The sequence below is a fragment of the Equus quagga genome, chromosome 14, assembly GCF_021613505.1.
Source record: "Equus quagga isolate Etosha38 chromosome 14, UCLA_HA_Equagga_1.0, whole genome shotgun sequence".
NCBI classification, from domain to species: domain Eukaryota; kingdom Metazoa; phylum Chordata; class Mammalia; order Perissodactyla; family Equidae; genus Equus; species Equus quagga.
In genome coordinates, this window is record NC_060280.1 from 39,301,617 (window position 1) to 39,317,599 (window position 15,983).

The 15,983-nt window shown below is 49.2% G+C and overlaps 1 protein-coding gene across 3 annotated transcripts in view; it reads right to left on the bottom strand.

The window, feature by feature from the left end:
• ME3 (malic enzyme 3) overlaps window positions 1-15,983 on the bottom strand; it is a 178,866-nt gene that overhangs the window by 15,586 nt on the left and 147,297 nt on the right. For all 3 annotated transcript variants that reach the window (XM_046684600.1, XM_046684599.1, XM_046684601.1), the window contains exon 8: window positions 6,621-6,730. In XM_046684600.1, the coding sequence (XP_046540556.1) occupies window positions 6,621-6,730 (110 nt within the window). The remainder of the gene's footprint in view (window positions 1-6,620; window positions 6,731-15,983) is intronic.

Here is a 15,983-nt window from a genome sequence, read left to right on the forward strand (position 1 = left end):
ACAACACATTATTGGAGAAAAGGGAAAGAACTAGGTGTTTATCAGGTGAGGAGAGGCTGCTGTCCCAGGCAGTGAGAAGGACAGGAGGTAGACCGAGTCAGGGTCTGGCCCAGGTGGCTTTGGAGGCCTGGGGCCATAGGGGGAGTGGACCTTGTCTACTGCAAGGCCAGGCTTGCTTTCATGATCCACAGAATTACCACCATTCATCTGTACATTAGCAGGTACTGTGAGCCCATTCTGGGCCTTCACCGGGCTAGGCCTTGGATAAATAAGGATGAATAAAACGGTCTTGTTCACAGGGAGTTAACAGCATATATGTTCAGAAAATTCAAGTTCTCCTTCATGGATACGAAGCAAAGGCCTTCTCGACTACTTTGACCCTATTTCTGTGTAAGGGGGCGAATTTTCTGGAGGGCTTGGACTCTCTAGAAGGCAGTCCTTGGCCCATGGAGAAGATGGGGTTAGGCCTATTTGGCCACAATTTGGAAGAAACCAGAGGGAATAATTACCATCTTTTCAGCTTCTTTGGGGTTTTAACTGATGCAACTGGCTCAGGGGGAGGGCTCAGAGAAGCCAAGATCAGACGACTCCTGGGACCCTGAGGGCTGGGATCACCCTGTAGGTGAAGGCCAGTCTCGGAACACAGGACTTAGTGAGCAGGAAGGTTTTAGGGGCTGGGGAGAGATCAGAGTGAAGAGACCAGGAGACGTGTCACTGTGAGAGACAGAGAATGGAAAGGCCAGGAACCCCTGCTCAGTGTGTGTGGTGGTGAGAGGAGGGAGCAGCAGACCCCTGAGAGCTGGAAATAACCCCTGGTGTCTTGTAAACAGGACAAATCAGCTGGACAAAGTCTCTAGAGCTGTGCCATTCCTTCCCATCTGCCCCTTTCCTACCCTGGCCTCTGACCCCTGGGGAACTTTGAAGCATTTTGCAAAGTGGGTGACCACTGCCCAACGTCACTCCTGGGCCTTGGGATCATCTAAGGTGCCCGTGGAGCAGGCTTGGCTCTGGGCACAGTGACCTGGGGGAAGTGAGACTTGAGGCCCTAAAGACAAAGAGAAACTAGCCAAGAGCAGAAGAGTGTTCTAGATAAGGGGACCAGCACATTCAAAACCACAGAGGTGGTAGAAAATTCATGGAAGAATGAATAACTCAATGGGCTGAAAGAATAGGGTATACATGGAAAGTGGAGAGAGGAGAGTGAGGCCCTGTTTCCCTTCTTCTCAGGCTCCCCCAGTCCTGTGCTCACACTGGTTCTTCTCCTCACTGTCACCAAAGTCTCTCTGTCTTGGGTCTCAACCATTCCTCCCTCCCTCCCCTACTTAGTGCTGGGAGCCTACATGCACCAAAGGTGTAAGTAATAGGTACTAGAACTCAGTACTATAACATGCTTGTCCCTGCCTGTGTGTTACTACAGTTCTTACAACAACCTGGTGCCATAACCTGGGTGATGACAGAAACACTTAATGAATTGGTGTAGGCTCCGGCTGACCAGAATAGATGCTGGCCTTATAAAAGTATCCTGGTCATTCTAGTGGTACTGGCTGATTATCAGACTATTATGTCCATTTTACAGATAAAGAAAAGAAGGCTGTGAGGGTTTAAGCCACTTGGCCAAAGCCACAAAGCGGAAAGTGGGGATTCAGACCTAGGCTTGTCTCAATCCCATCTCTGACTGTTAAGCACTCTGGCTTACAAATGAAAACTTGAAAGTATGAGGGGTGATGATGGCCTGACATACCACACATACCCTGACCGGCCCTCTGGCCCCAAGGATGCGACACGGCTTGGGGGCAATGCAGGTCTATGGAAGGCTGATGGGGTGGAGGAACCCTCTGGAGCTCTGTGCCCAGTCACACACCATGTGGGCAGCTAGTGGTGGTGGCTGGGGGCGCATGGGCACTCGGCCAGCAGCATCCTGGACCTGGCTCCTTTGGGAGGACACAACTGCCTGTCCTTCAGCGTGACCATTCCTCTTGTTGTTCCCCTTCCAGGTCTCTCTCTCCTCCCCTGAGATCAGCGATGCTCACCTGGTCACAGCTGAAACAACAGAAGTCACCTGAGCCTATGTCTTTTCCAAAATGCCTGAGGAGGCTGCTATCGATGAGTCTGCATCCGCATCCCCGCTCACCAGGAACCAGACTGCGGCAGCTCCTGAGTCTAAGCTGGGGCTGGGTTGGGGATGGGGAGAAGGGACACAGCAGGACGGCTGGGACACGGTTCAAATCATGTGCCCAAGTTCCTGCTCAGTACCAAGCATGGCCCTGTCCTCTTGGAGTTCAGTTTGGGGGGATCCTGAAGCCTTTAGTCACATCGCGGACGTGAGGCTGGGCTGGTGTTCAGAGCAGGCAGCGTGGCCCGCCTCGTTTTCATGTGGGCAGCCTAGTCCCAGGCCCCACCACGTGTGGGGTCGCAGGCAGATTCTGACCATGGGTCCTGCTCAGGTGGACTAGGCCTGTCCCCAGCCAACCCACGTGGCATGGTTTTGGTGTCTACCACTGTGATTGCTCCCTCCCTCCCTTTCTCCCAACCCTCTCCAATTCTGTGCATACAGGTGTTCCTTTTCTACTTTTGAGCACGGCTATGTAGTTTTATGTTTAATTTCTCTTTACTTTGCATTTGGAGGTAAAGGAGGACAATTCTAGCATGAACTTCATCTTCTATGTTGCCCCATTAGTCCTGGAATTCCTCACCAGTCTTCTAATTGCCCACTTAACAATAAGAATACATATCACAGGATTCTGGTCCTAGATTCATCCATCACCAACCAGCTAGTGATGTGGGCAAGCCCTTCCCCTCTCTGGACCTCATCTTCAGGTCTGTAGACAGTGGGAATCAGAGTCGTGAATGGGAAAGAGGAGGAGAGCAGCAGGATGCTGGAGATCAGTGACCCCACACTTATGCAGCGTCTGGAATTTAATCCTTAGCAAGAAGACTGGCTGCATCATCTCACCCACACAGGAGAAGAGGCAGCTGATGTCATGGAGAGAGCAGAGAATTCCGAGTCAGAAATAACCAGGTTCTAGTCCCAGCTTGTGCCTGCCTGGTTATGCCACCTGAAGCAAAACTTAACCCTTGAACTTCAGTTTCCTCATCAGTGACATGGGACAGCAATGTCTGTCCTCTCCACAAGGGAGAGAGGGGTGTTGCAAGGAAGTTGAGAGAGAGCATGAATGAAAAACTTTTCAAACCTAAAGTTCTGTGTGCGTGCAAAACGTTATCATTTGCCACAGCTTGCGCTCCCTGGGAAGCAGGTCCTGAGACATGTGGAGAGTTTGGGGTGTCATCAAGAAGTGCCCTTGGGATCAACAGCTGGAGAAAGAAGGGGGAGCAAGCAGGATGGGGCAGAGGGAGGAGCTGGGCTGCCACGCAGTCCCCAAAGCCTCAGCCAACCCCGTGGGGAGCTCTGGAGTTGAAGTGTCCCCTCAGGGTTGCCCTGTGTTAGGCCAAAATGGTTGGGCTCTTATATTTCCTCATCACTGGGTGACGGCGGCCCCCGGCAGGGCAGGACCGTGGGTGAGGCAGCTCTCTGTAGCTGAGGCTCCGCCTGACGCAGCTGACAGCCCTGCCGGCAGCTGGGGCAACAAGTCTCTTCTTGAAGGAAGATTTGGGCGCTGCACCCCCATGCCCACCTCTTTACTATTGTTAGCTATTCGGTCACACCTAACTGTCAGGCTGTCCCCATCAAAGCTTTGATATTATGGAGCACCTGACATTCTGGGACTATTTGCCAGCTTTCCTCATGCATTCTAGATTAATGACTTCAGTCTTTACTTTCTGAGAAAATAATGGGAAATTTCTCTTCTGTCTACTGTGGGACCCAGAAAACTGCTCCATTTGGCAATGCCTGGGAGGGAAATACCTGGGAGTTCTACTGGAACTGGCTGTAAGCAGGACATAAAAAGCAGTGAATTTAATACTGAATTGATTTAATTAAAAAAGTGTGTATACATGAGGGTGTACACATGAGGATGCATATACATCTGAGTACGAGCACATGAGGGTACCTTCCTATGTGAGTATATGTGTGACAATGTGGACAAGAGAGAGGCTGCAGGAGCATGTGTCCAGTGTAGCCACACCCACAGGAACCAATGGGTGTGCTTATGAGAATGTCAACTTGTGTGTGCAGACTTCATTCATTCATTCGTCAAACATTTATAAAGCATCTATAAAGTGCCAGGTACTCTGCTGGGAATTGTGGAATGGGAATAGAAAAGACATGGTTCCTGCCTCTGGAAGCTTATTGTCTCTTGGGGAGACAGACAACCCAGTGCAGGCATTTGGGGTTCACTGTGGTAAGTAAACAGACAGAGGGGAGCACAGGTGGCTGTGGGAGCACTGGGTGGGCACCACAATCACACTGGGGGAAGGAGGCTGATGTGGGGCCTTCCCTGGGGCAGACACCCTTGAGCTGAGTCTGGGAGGGTGAGTAGAAGTTACTCAGGCAAAGATGATGGGGAAGGGAGCCCCAAGCTGACAAGGAAAACTTCCACCTGCAGAGAGAACTAGCTAGGAAGGGGTATTGGAGGAAAAGTGAGGGTGGGTCAGAGGACAGAGAGAGAGAGTAGTGGGGTGGAAGTGGGGTACAAGTAGGCAGATCCCTGAAGCCTTCGACTTGCAGTGAGGGAGTGAGAACTTGCTCATGAAGTGGGGGTGGGTCCTGGCAGCAGTGTGGGGGCAGTGGGGGCGGATGGACTGCAGGGCCCGGATGTGTGCCTGTGCCTGTGTTTATGAGAATGTATATACATGTACCTGTGTGTGTTTGCACATCTGGAGTCTGTGCACCCACACGGACTTGTTTTCCACTTCTACCCTCCGGCCTTGGCAGCCCAGGGGGCTGAGAGGGATGGCTGTCCTGCTGCTGACTCACGGGTGAGTGCCGTGACGGGGGAGCTGGCAGGTGTTTCCTCCAGAGCCACAGGCACATCCCAGCCCCCTGCGCTGGCAGTGAGGTGACCTGAGGGCAGTGAGTGAATACCTCCCTCCCCCAGCCTGTGCTCCTGGACTGCGCTGCCCTGTGTATGCAGAGTGCCCCACTTATCTGGGTGAGGCTGAGCTAGCAGCCAGTGCCTGTCCCAGCCTGTGCATCAGGGCCAGGGGCACACAATGGTGACAGGCTGAGGGCTTACCATGTGTGAGCTTTCTCTTTCTGGGTCTCCCCTCTCTGGGAACCCACTCTTCAGGCACCGAAGTCATATATTTTGGTCTTAATTATCTAATAATATGTGTGGCTGTGCTATCTTGCCTCTTGCAAATTTATGACCAATACAAAAAAACCCCTCATTTATTGCATTTCTTTAGCCCTTAATGTGGACCAAAAGAAAGGAGGCATTTTGTTTTGCAATAAGAGTATAAGATTTGGGAACAGCATGGTAAATGATTATGAACTTGGAACTTAAGAGTCCAAATTTCAACTCTACACTTACTGGCTACGTAAGTTACTTACTCTCTCTGTGCCTCAGTTTCTTCATTTGTGAGACAGAGATGATAATATCTCATAGGATTAAATGTGTAAAGTACTTAGAACAGTGCCTGATGTATAATAAATATTCAGCTCTAAAGCCTAGCTATTATTATCTGGGTTTGAATCCTCTTAGGTTTATCTCTAACTCGACGAAAAGTTGTGATCTCTTTGGGCCTCATCTGCAAAATGTTGGCCAATCTTTTACTCCCAACACCTGTTCCCCACCAACTTGCTCTTTTTATCTGACATGCATCCCTGGTTTTAAAAGATTTTGCTTGCCAAACTTCATTTGTTAAATACTACCCTAGGTGTCATCAAGGTTTCTCTTAGGCTTTATAAAATACTAGGAATAGCTCACAGTACTCCTTGCTGAAAACTCCTGGATCAGGTGAGATGATCCCTGAGGGACCATCCCTTCCACTCCATTTTCACCTACTGGTACCATTTTAGCAAGAAGCAAGTGCCTTCAGATATTTCTGGTCCATAGAACAGTAACCAAGTTGACCCTGAACTAGAAGATGCTTCCTATTGGCTTCTGGAGTGCTCTGGGATCCTGCTGCCAATGTCTTTTGGGGTCACTGCATATTCTAGCCAACTTAAGAGAAGGCATTGTCCTGATTCCCTGACAGGGATACACTTTGTGTTTGGGAAATCCAAGGGCAAGTTGTTGTGTCTGGAAAGGGCCATTTTTATGGTCATTGATGCTTTGGTCTGACGAATCCTATGTGCTAGTACTTTCCATATACTAGCTCTTTCGATTTTCACAATAATCTTCCAAGGCAGTTATTCTCATCCCCATTGAGTAGATGATGAAACTAAGGCTCAGACACATGAAGTGTCCAAGTTCAACCAGCTAGAAAACGACCCCTTTGTTTAGTATTTCTTTCATATATTAAATCATCTAATTCTTACTTCCCTCTGAAGCACTAATGGGCTCCATTTTATAGATGACGAAACTGAGGCTTAGCAAAGTTAAGGGACTCGTCCAAGGTCACAGATCTAAGAATTAGCCCAGTGGGAATTGAATCCAAGTTTAATGCTCTTTCAACATCAGCTGCTGGCAGCAAACCAGCACCCCTGACTTTGGCATCCAGGGGAGCCTGGAAGAAGGCATTAGTCCTCGGTGGCTTTTTCAGGTGGGGTAGAAACCTACCTTGGATGTCATCGTTGAACATGCAGTATTTGTTGCGGTATTTGTTGAGCAGGCGGAAGGCATTGGCATTGGCAAAGTCTTCAAACTGGATGAGGCAATTTATTCCAAACCTGTGAGGAGGGAGAGGAAAGAACAGATGATTGCCTCTTGGTGGCCCATCCCTGGCAGATCTCAGCCTGTACTGGGGAGTGAGGAAAAGCAGGCCAGCCAGTGGGCATGTGTGGCATGGCTCAAGTGGGTTTTTGCCACCTGGATGCCTGGGCTCTGCCTGTCCCATTATGGATGAAGGTGGGGAAGGGACAGAGAAGGGCACTGGGCTTGGTGGCCAGCTGAGCCCACACCATTGTCTCTAATGTGGGCTGGTGGCTCCCATGAGCTATAAATGGCAGATACTCTACTGAAAGGGCTGAGATGGGGCCTGCCTTCTCTGTGTCCTGCATCCATCTGAAACCCCAGAAGAAATCTCACCCCAAACCCAAGTGCATGCAGAGAGCCTGGCTCCCCCACCACTGGGGCCTTGGGAGCCTCTGCAGCCTCCCAGTATCTCCCTGGGTGGATGGATCCTGAGGCCTGGAGTTCTTCCACTAGACACTCTTCTGGGTTCAGGCATTGTTCCCTAATAGGTTGCACGGAAGGCTGGAAAAAGCCACTACATTAATCCACTGTCATATACTAACATCTTGGAAAGACTGTTCCCCAACTTGCTGGTACAGAAGAATCAGTTAGAGAGCCTGTTGAAAATGCAGACCATCAGGCCCCTCACCCAGAGATTCTCACTCAGTGAGTCTGAGGCTGGGCTCAGGAATCTGCATTCTTCCCCCTCCAGCTTTACTGAGGTATAATTGACAAATAAAAATTGCATATATTTAAGGTGTACAATATGATGTTTTCATATACGCATACATTGGGATTGCCATAATTAAACTAATTAACACATCCATCACCTCACATAGTTAGCTTTTTTTTTGAATGATGAAGACATTTAAGATCTCTCTTAGCAAACTTCAAGCATACGATACAGGATTAATTACTAACTGTGGTCACCATGCTGTATAGGAATCTGCAGTTTTAGCAACACCCCAGATGGTTCTGATTCGGACAGTTTAGAGACCTCTGAGAAGCACATCCTGGGGGTTGGGGGTGAAGACAATGCCCACTAGGCTGCTTGAGATGCCTTATTTAAAATCTTCGCCAGAACTGTCTCCTATATTTCAAGGTCAGGGATAAGTCTGTATATCTTAAAAGATGACTGGATTTGTAACCTATTTCTCCCATTACACGGTCTGTGAGGAAGCTGAGAGCTCAGTTTTCTGCTCTTCAGAGGCAGGTTCCCTCAGCCTCGGCCTTCTGCACACACCTTCCCCTGACTCCATTCCTGCTCTTTGATCCTGGTTTTGATAGCTTTGTGGTATTGCGTCTCTTACTGGAGTCTTGCTGGAAGCAAGTGTGGTATGAATTATTAAAAATTACCTAATACATAGACAAATAGGTTTCATCTCACAGGTCAGTTTGTGACTAACAGCATCTGAGGTCATGTTCATTGAGAAAAAAGTGCCCTGATTGATCAGCAAGGAGAGTTGGGGCATACGATAGAGCCAAGTGGCCTGCCATTCCCAACCTGGTGTGAACTAGAGGCTTGGGATCAGCCTGGGACCAGCTGTGGAAAGAAACATTTACGCCCTTGCTAGAGTGGGTGGGGCACAAACTTCTGTGTGGGTTTCCTGTGCTATTGGGGGCATCTATCTGATGAGGCTGCTGGCTATGAGGGGGTGAGTAGCACAGCAAGGTCCAGAAAACATTTTTTCCAACCTCATAATTTTGTGCATGGCTGACCCCATATAGTAAAAATGCCACTGAGCAGGAAAATATTTGCTCCTACCTTGGTCCTTCCAGAACCTTAGTGAGTTGGAGCTGTTGGTGGGGGGATGTAGAGATGGGAAAATGTTATAGGGGCAGAAATGGAGAGACAGAGACTTGCCACAGTCCAGGGGTAAGAGTTCCGGGCTTGGGGCAGGAGGCATGTGGGGCTGACCTGGCTCTGTCACATACAATTGAGCAATCTTGCCCGTATCCCTTCACTTCTCTATTCTGCCTCAGTTTCCCCATCCATCAATGGGCACAATAAAATTTGCCTGGCCAACTTCTGTGGGCTGTTGTGAAGATTAAAAGCTGAGGGTGACTTTTGAATTGTAAAGTGCTGAACACAGGTGTCATATTGGCCACAATTCTTATTCACATGCACAGAGCAAGTGCTTACGGGGTTGGAGGCGGGGCGGGGGGGGGGGGGGTGTTCGCTGCATCTCCTGACCCACCATGTACAATGGATAGAAATGATAAATAAAACCTTCTGGGCACCAATATAATGCTGTGCTCACCAAGCCAAAATTTACTGTGAATTTTTGTTCAGGGTGTGAATTTCAAGTATTTGGACTGGGACGGGGAACAGAATGTCTTTGGTTGCTGGTGACATTTTGCTATATATAATCCTCACAAGACTCGCAGTGTTGCTCTACAACTGGCCTGGAGCTAAAATGCTGAAAAGGTCAGACAACAAAACAATGTGATGCACATTCTCCTTTCTCTCTCTGTCTCTGTCACACACACACACACACACACACTCTCTCTCTCTCTCACACACACACACACACACTTGACCTTTAAGCAACACCACTCTGATGCAAAAATAAGGCAAGAATTATAAATAAATACCTTTGGTTAGTGCACTATTATCCTCTCATATTAAATTCAGTTTCATATAAGAGAACCTCCTCTGGGAGCAATTTGCTGAGATACTGAGTAAAACCTCATTCATTCAGGTGACTGTAGCGCTGACTTGGAATTGCAGAAAAGGCTATGTGAGTCACCTATCCACAGACTCAGAGTTCCTAGACCTCCTTGGATGTAAGGACCTCTAAAGGCCTATCCACCTTGGACACCCCTCCCCAGGGCTGCTCCCTGGACCTTTCCTCACCAGGAACCACTTCTGTTCTAGACTTTCACACTGCCCATTTCAGTCTCTGACCACAGCCTCTCCATCCACCTCCCTCACTTCCAATATACCTGTTCTTTGTCTCCACTGGGACCTTTGGGCTCTTCACCATTTTTCCCCAATTCCTTAGCCTCTCTCTTATGGCTTTCCATGAAACCAGACAACTATCCAGTCTGAATCAAGGGTGGTTACTTCAATCACTCTCTTAGCATCGTCCATCCATCCATCTGTCCATCCATCTGTCTATCCATCCATCCATCCATCCATAAGCATCTATTGAGTACCCTTGACAAGCTGATACCATAATTGTTCAATAAATGTTTTAGGAAGGGGTAGACACATGAAGGAGTTGGTGGAAATTTTGCATTGTGAGTTTGCCTGCCCACTTGTTAAACTAACTAAAAGCCAACTAAGCACAAAAACAAAATTTCAAAGTAAAAATTTAAACAGCTTAGGTGAAAAAAAACTTATCAATTCATCCATGTACATTCAAATACAGGTAATGGACTTTCACCATAATATCAATTTAAATGTTAATTATAATTGTCATATATTCATCAAAATACTACTCCTAACAACAGTAACAAAAATAGCTAAACTTTATTGAGTGTTTATTACTTTCTGGACATCATGCCGAGCTCTTTACAAACTTTAACTCCATTAACCTTCACATGACCCTAGGAAGTAGGTGCTGTTTCAGAGAAGGAATCCTGAGCCACAGGTGCGAAGCTATTTGCCCCGGGGGTTATTTACTCTCCTGCAGCTGGAAAGTGGTGGAGCTGGAATCTGAATCCAGCTCTATCTGACTCTAGAATTTACCTTAGTTTAGTTTCAATAGCAGTATGAATTTGAAAAAGATAAAACTAAGTAAATGATAAACTTGAGTTTCTTTCTCCATCGAGAAAAATGGTGCCACGTGGTGAAGAAAACACCGAACAGAGAGACAGGAAAAGTGCCTTCTCTCTCTGTCTCTGATGGAAACTCTGAGTTTTGGGTGAGTCTCCTTTCTCTGTGGGTCTCAGTTTGCTGCTCTGAGAGTGTTGGAGGAGTTGCATGAGCTACTTAATGTAGGGTTTGAGTAGATACACTAGGAGCTTCACTCAGATACTTCCCCAAGTCCAAAGTAGGGAGGTCTGACCGTTCTGCCTCTCTGAGCAACATGTGACAGGAAAATCTTGAGTCAGTATTTCAGAGTCCTTTTTGAGCTGAAACACAGCAGAGCAGCTGAGCGAGCAGGGCTGAGGCAGCCACCCTCCAGGACAGACAGCTGCCCAGCAGCCAGAGCCCCTCTGAGTGCACCCTACTCAGGGCTCCGGGCACTGCCCTGATTTTAGTGCTGACAGCCTACGGCTGACCTTCTTTTCTGCCAGAAGCCACCCCTCACGCGGCAGGCTCCTGCCTATCTGTCCCCTTCTGCACTTCTGAACTCTTCACCCTGAAGCCCTGGCAGGGGCTGAGGAACATCTGATGCTTCTCTAGTGGAGAATTCCTGCAACGGATAAAGAGGCACCTCCCCAAGCCACACACAAGCTGCCCAGACTTCTCAACTCTGGGACTTGGCTGGGAAATGGCCTCAGAACTGCCAGGGAAGGCATTCCAAGGCCAGGGCTCACTTAAAGACACAAGGCTGATGGCTGGATGCTTACATTCCCCCCCCCCCCCCCCCCCCCCCCCCCCAGCTCTCAGGCAAGAGGAAGCCTACAAAATGGCTACCTGTGCCTGGGAGCCCTAGTGAGCTGTGTGTGACAATGTGACAAGACCCAGGCCAGGCCCAACAGAGCTGGGTACCTGCCACCTGGTATCCACTTCCCAAGGTAAGGTCTCTGGTCCTTAAGGACATTCTGAGGCGACTGCTCTGCCCTTCCCCCCAGCAAGCTGCATGAGGGATGTGGTGAGAGCAGAAGATTCCAGGGGCTGCAGACCTGGTTTCTCTGTTCTGTAGGTCAGGACCTGCCATTCTTTCAAACACCTGGGTCTCACCTCTTTCAGGTTGAGCAAACACGAGAGACCTGGGAGAAGCAGGTGAATTTGCTCAGCCTGTCTCCAAACCAGATGGCTAAAAGCAACAGTCATATTTCCATGGGAGCCCACTCTGTTCCCCTGACAAACCACACACACACACGACTCCCACAGTTGAGTGCTCAGTGAGAGCATCATTGTCACCCAGCAGAAAGCTACTTCTTTAATTTATTTTTTCCTTCCAGGAAACAGAGCTGACAGAATCATGAAAGCTCTAGGTCTTCGTTTCTCTTTTACACATTCCATTAAACTCTAGTCCCTTGAGATGCTCTCAAAAAGAGGTTCCATGGCTAAAAACATTTGGGAAACTCTGAATGTCACATACAACATTTGCAATGTATATTAAAGGCTCTGAAAAGTCCTGCATGAAGAAATCTGTTAACCCAGCATTTTCTAAGCTTTTTTGACTAGAGACCTTATGCTTCTGCATCCCACCCTCCCCATTATGGCAGAGCACACAGCCACAGATACAACTCTCCCCAGAAGGAACTTTGTACCAGGTGGGGCTGGGTGGATTCGGGGCGAGGCCGCCTCTCTCTGCGATTACTCCAATCGCTCCTTCTTGCCAAGGTCCTACAATAACTGACCTCACCTCCCCCAGGTTTACTCCCCCTCTCCTAATCCATCCTCTATATCTTTTAAAACACAAATCCGGGGCCAGCCTGGTGGCACAGTAGTTAAGTGTACACGTTCCGCTTTGGCAGCCTGGGGTTCGCTGGTTTGGATCCCAGGTGCGGACATGGCACGGCTTGGCACGCCATGCTTTGGCAGGCGTCCCACATATAAAGTAGAGGAAGATGGGAACGGATGTTAGCTCAGGGCCAGTCTTCCTCAGCATAAAGAGGAGGATTGGCAACAGTTAGTTCAGAGCTAATCCTCCTCCTCAAAAAAAAAAAAATAAATAAAACACAAATCTGTGCAGGCCACTTATTTTCTGAAAATCCTTATGGGGCTCCCATTGCCTTTGGGATTATGTCCAAACTCCTCAGGTTGAGTTCAGTTTGCCCCAACCTTAATGGTCAACCCCCGCCCATGTCTTCCAACACCCTAGGCACATCCTACTTCCCAACCACTGTGGGCCCTCGCTCAGCTCCAAATCTTTGTTCAAGCGCCTAGAAGGCCCCCTTTCACTCAGACCAACTCCTACTCAAATTGGAAGGCCCAGCTACAATGTCACCTCTTGCAGGTGACCCTCAGGTAGCAGTAATTCTTCTCTTCTCTGGACTGCCACGATACTCTGGACATATCTCTGTCATAGCATACAACACACTGCATCACAATTACTTATTGACATTTCTGTTTCAATTATTAAAGAAATGTACAGGGCAGAGTATCCTCTTTGTGCCAGGAACTATCCTAGGTACGATGTAAAAATTCAATTCAGCAAACATTTCTAAGTGTCCACTGTGAACAAGGGAGGATCTTACCTACCTGCTGGATTATAAAGGCAAGTACAAGAATCTCACAGTCTGATGGGGACAGAAGAAAATAAAAAAAGCAGTTGCAACACACTGTGGCCAGGGTAATAATAAAGGTATGTGCTAGGTATGTGGGAGCCTCAACAGGAGCAGGCAGCTCTGCTGGGGGAGAGGCAGCGAGGGCTTCACAGGTGCGGCCTGAAGGAAGAGTGGACAGTCATGGGTAGACTGCGTGGGGTGGGGAGGGAGAAGGGCATCTCAGGCAGACGGAGCAGCATATGCAGGTGGAATGAGAGGAGAGGGCCTTCCTGGAGCCACAAGAAAATAAACAGAGCTGGAGCTTGGGAGGGGAGAGTGAAGAAGGGAAGGAGGTGGGGAGAGACGAGGCTGGGTGGAGGCCAGGGCTGCCCCTTTACATGCCTAGATATGTAAAGGCATGTCTGAGGAATGGCCACATTATTCTGGGATTTTTTGCTTAGAAGTTCCTGCTTCCTGTGACTGTCTTGTTACTCGATGGGAGTTTTCCCTAGTAGGCCAGCATGCCAGCACAGGAGCCCGCCAGTCTGGCGGCCAGACCGGGGCACACCAGGGGAATCTCCCAGAGTGGGGCCTGGGAAGGGAAGGGCCTCAGAGGTCCACCCTCACCCCTTGTCCTCGGCTGGAATCCCTTCCACAACATCCGTGCCAAGCGGAGCTCTAGCGACCATGGAATAGCTTCCAGTGACCAGCAACCTCTTTCCATCCAGTGTTTGAAATCTCTGCCTTATATGGCACTGAAATCTGTGTCCTTCTGACTTCCACCTGTTGGCTCTGCTTTTTCCCTCAAGGCCACATAAAGTAAGTCTACTTAATTGCTTGTCCACTGAACAGCCCTTCATGTCTTTGAAGATAATCATTATGCCTCATTCCACTTGGCTTTCTCTTTTTCAGGCTCAGTATTCCCGCTTTCTCTAATCCGTGGTTTCCAGTTTCTTCACCTACCGAATAGTTTCCCTGTCATCCTTGTGGATTCTTTCCCAACCCCTGCCCCAGCAGAATGAGTCACTCCCTCTGCATATCTGTGGTGGAGCTGTGGTATGAGGGCTTCATATTCATTCCTCCTCTAGGCTATGAGGTCCTAGAGGGGGGACCATGTCTTCCTGGCATTCTAACTGGACTCTGGCTCTCCTCCCTCTCCTTAGGATCTCCTGTATCATTACTCCTCTCATCTCTCCTCCATACTGGCTCCTTTATCTCATATGTACATCTTCCATCTCAGTCCCATCCTTCCTTCAGTCCCACATCCCCCAAAGGCTGTCACCTCCCTCTACTTGATAGCCAAGCTTCTTGAAATTCGGAATCCCTGACATTTGCTCCCCTTCCATTTACCCCTTAACCCCCTGCAGAATGGTTGCCTCCCCACCGCTCCACTGAAAGCCATCAGGCAAAGGTCTTCAATGATCTTCTAAACTCCTGCTCCCGTAGACACTTCAAGCTCCCTGTTTCACTTGACATCTCAGCAGCATCTGACACTCCTGCTCTGCAGGCCCACCTTCACCTCACCAGTTCCCCTGCTCACTTTCCTTGGCTGGACTCTTCCTCTGCCCCTCTCTGCTCTTTGGATGTCAGTGTGCTCCTGGGGTTCTGTTCTTGACCCTGCTTCCTGGTCACTGCACAAGCTCTGCCTGAGACCCCCATCCAGTCCCATGACTGCAACTACTCACAATACCCTAAACTTCTCGTGCCCCTGTGTTGAGCCTCATATACAGTCTGCTGCTTCGTGAACATGTCCACTTGGACGTCCCAGCACCTCAGACTCAGCGTGTGCCAGCCTGTCTTATTGAGTAAGTTTGCCTATCTCTGCTTATTCCCAACCTCGGTGAGCACTGGACACCACCCTCCCCCGTCCTGAGCTCCTCTTTCTCCTTAATCTTCCATATCTGGCCCATTATTAAACCCTGCCCTTGATAACCGTCACCTTCACAGGCTCGGTACCTACGATGTGCCAGTCTTTTTATATACATTATCTCATGGAATTCTCACAACCGGACTTCAAGAAAGGTATTATTATCCCACTCTACTATCAGCGAAGACTGAAACTTAGGTTAAATAACTTGCCTAAGGTCACACATTTAGTAAGTGATGGAGCCAGAGTCGCCCAGTCTCAAAGCCCTCTCCAGTCCCCCACACTCTGTCCTCCTCCACGTCTTTTATCCAGCCCCTCCTCTCCCGCTCTGTCCCCATTGCCTTGCACCAGGCATGATGGCTCCCTGGGGCTACATGCCTCCCATCTCTGGTATGTCTTCCCAGCTGTCCATCCCATCACCCATTCTGCTGCCTGAATGAACTTCCTAAAGCACCTGCCACTTTTCTGCTGAGAGCCGCTCCGTGGGTCCCCAGTCCCCAGACTGTCTAGGACCTCTGAGGCCCTTCCCTTCCCAGGTCCCACACTGGGAGATTCCCCTGGTGCGCCTGGGTCTGGCCGCCAGACTGGCGGGCTCCTGTGCTGGCATGCTGGCCTACTAGGGAAAACTCCCATCGAGTAACAAGACAGTCACAGGAAGCAGGAACTTCTAAGCAAAAATCCCAGAATGATGTGGCCATTCCTCAGGCACTGCGCTGATGGCAATCCCAGGCCAGACAGAAAACATTTCAGGAACAGTATGGATTTCCTCCTCAATTTCCCTGTTTGTCTGAGTTCCCAGGCAAGCACGCAAATGGCGCCAGAAAGCCCAGTGCTGGGAAGAGGATGGAGACCGATCTGCTGACTTCTTGACCTCTCAAAGGTCAGAGGCCAGTATTGAGTTTTTCCTCAACTGTCTGCTCATAAGCCTGCACTTTTCCCAGCTACCAACCCACCGGCTGGCTTGGGGGGGTCAGCCTCAGCTCTGATTTGCCCACAGATGGTATGTGTTAGTTGTCATGAGGTCGCTGATGTCCTCCATGAAGCTTCTCTGA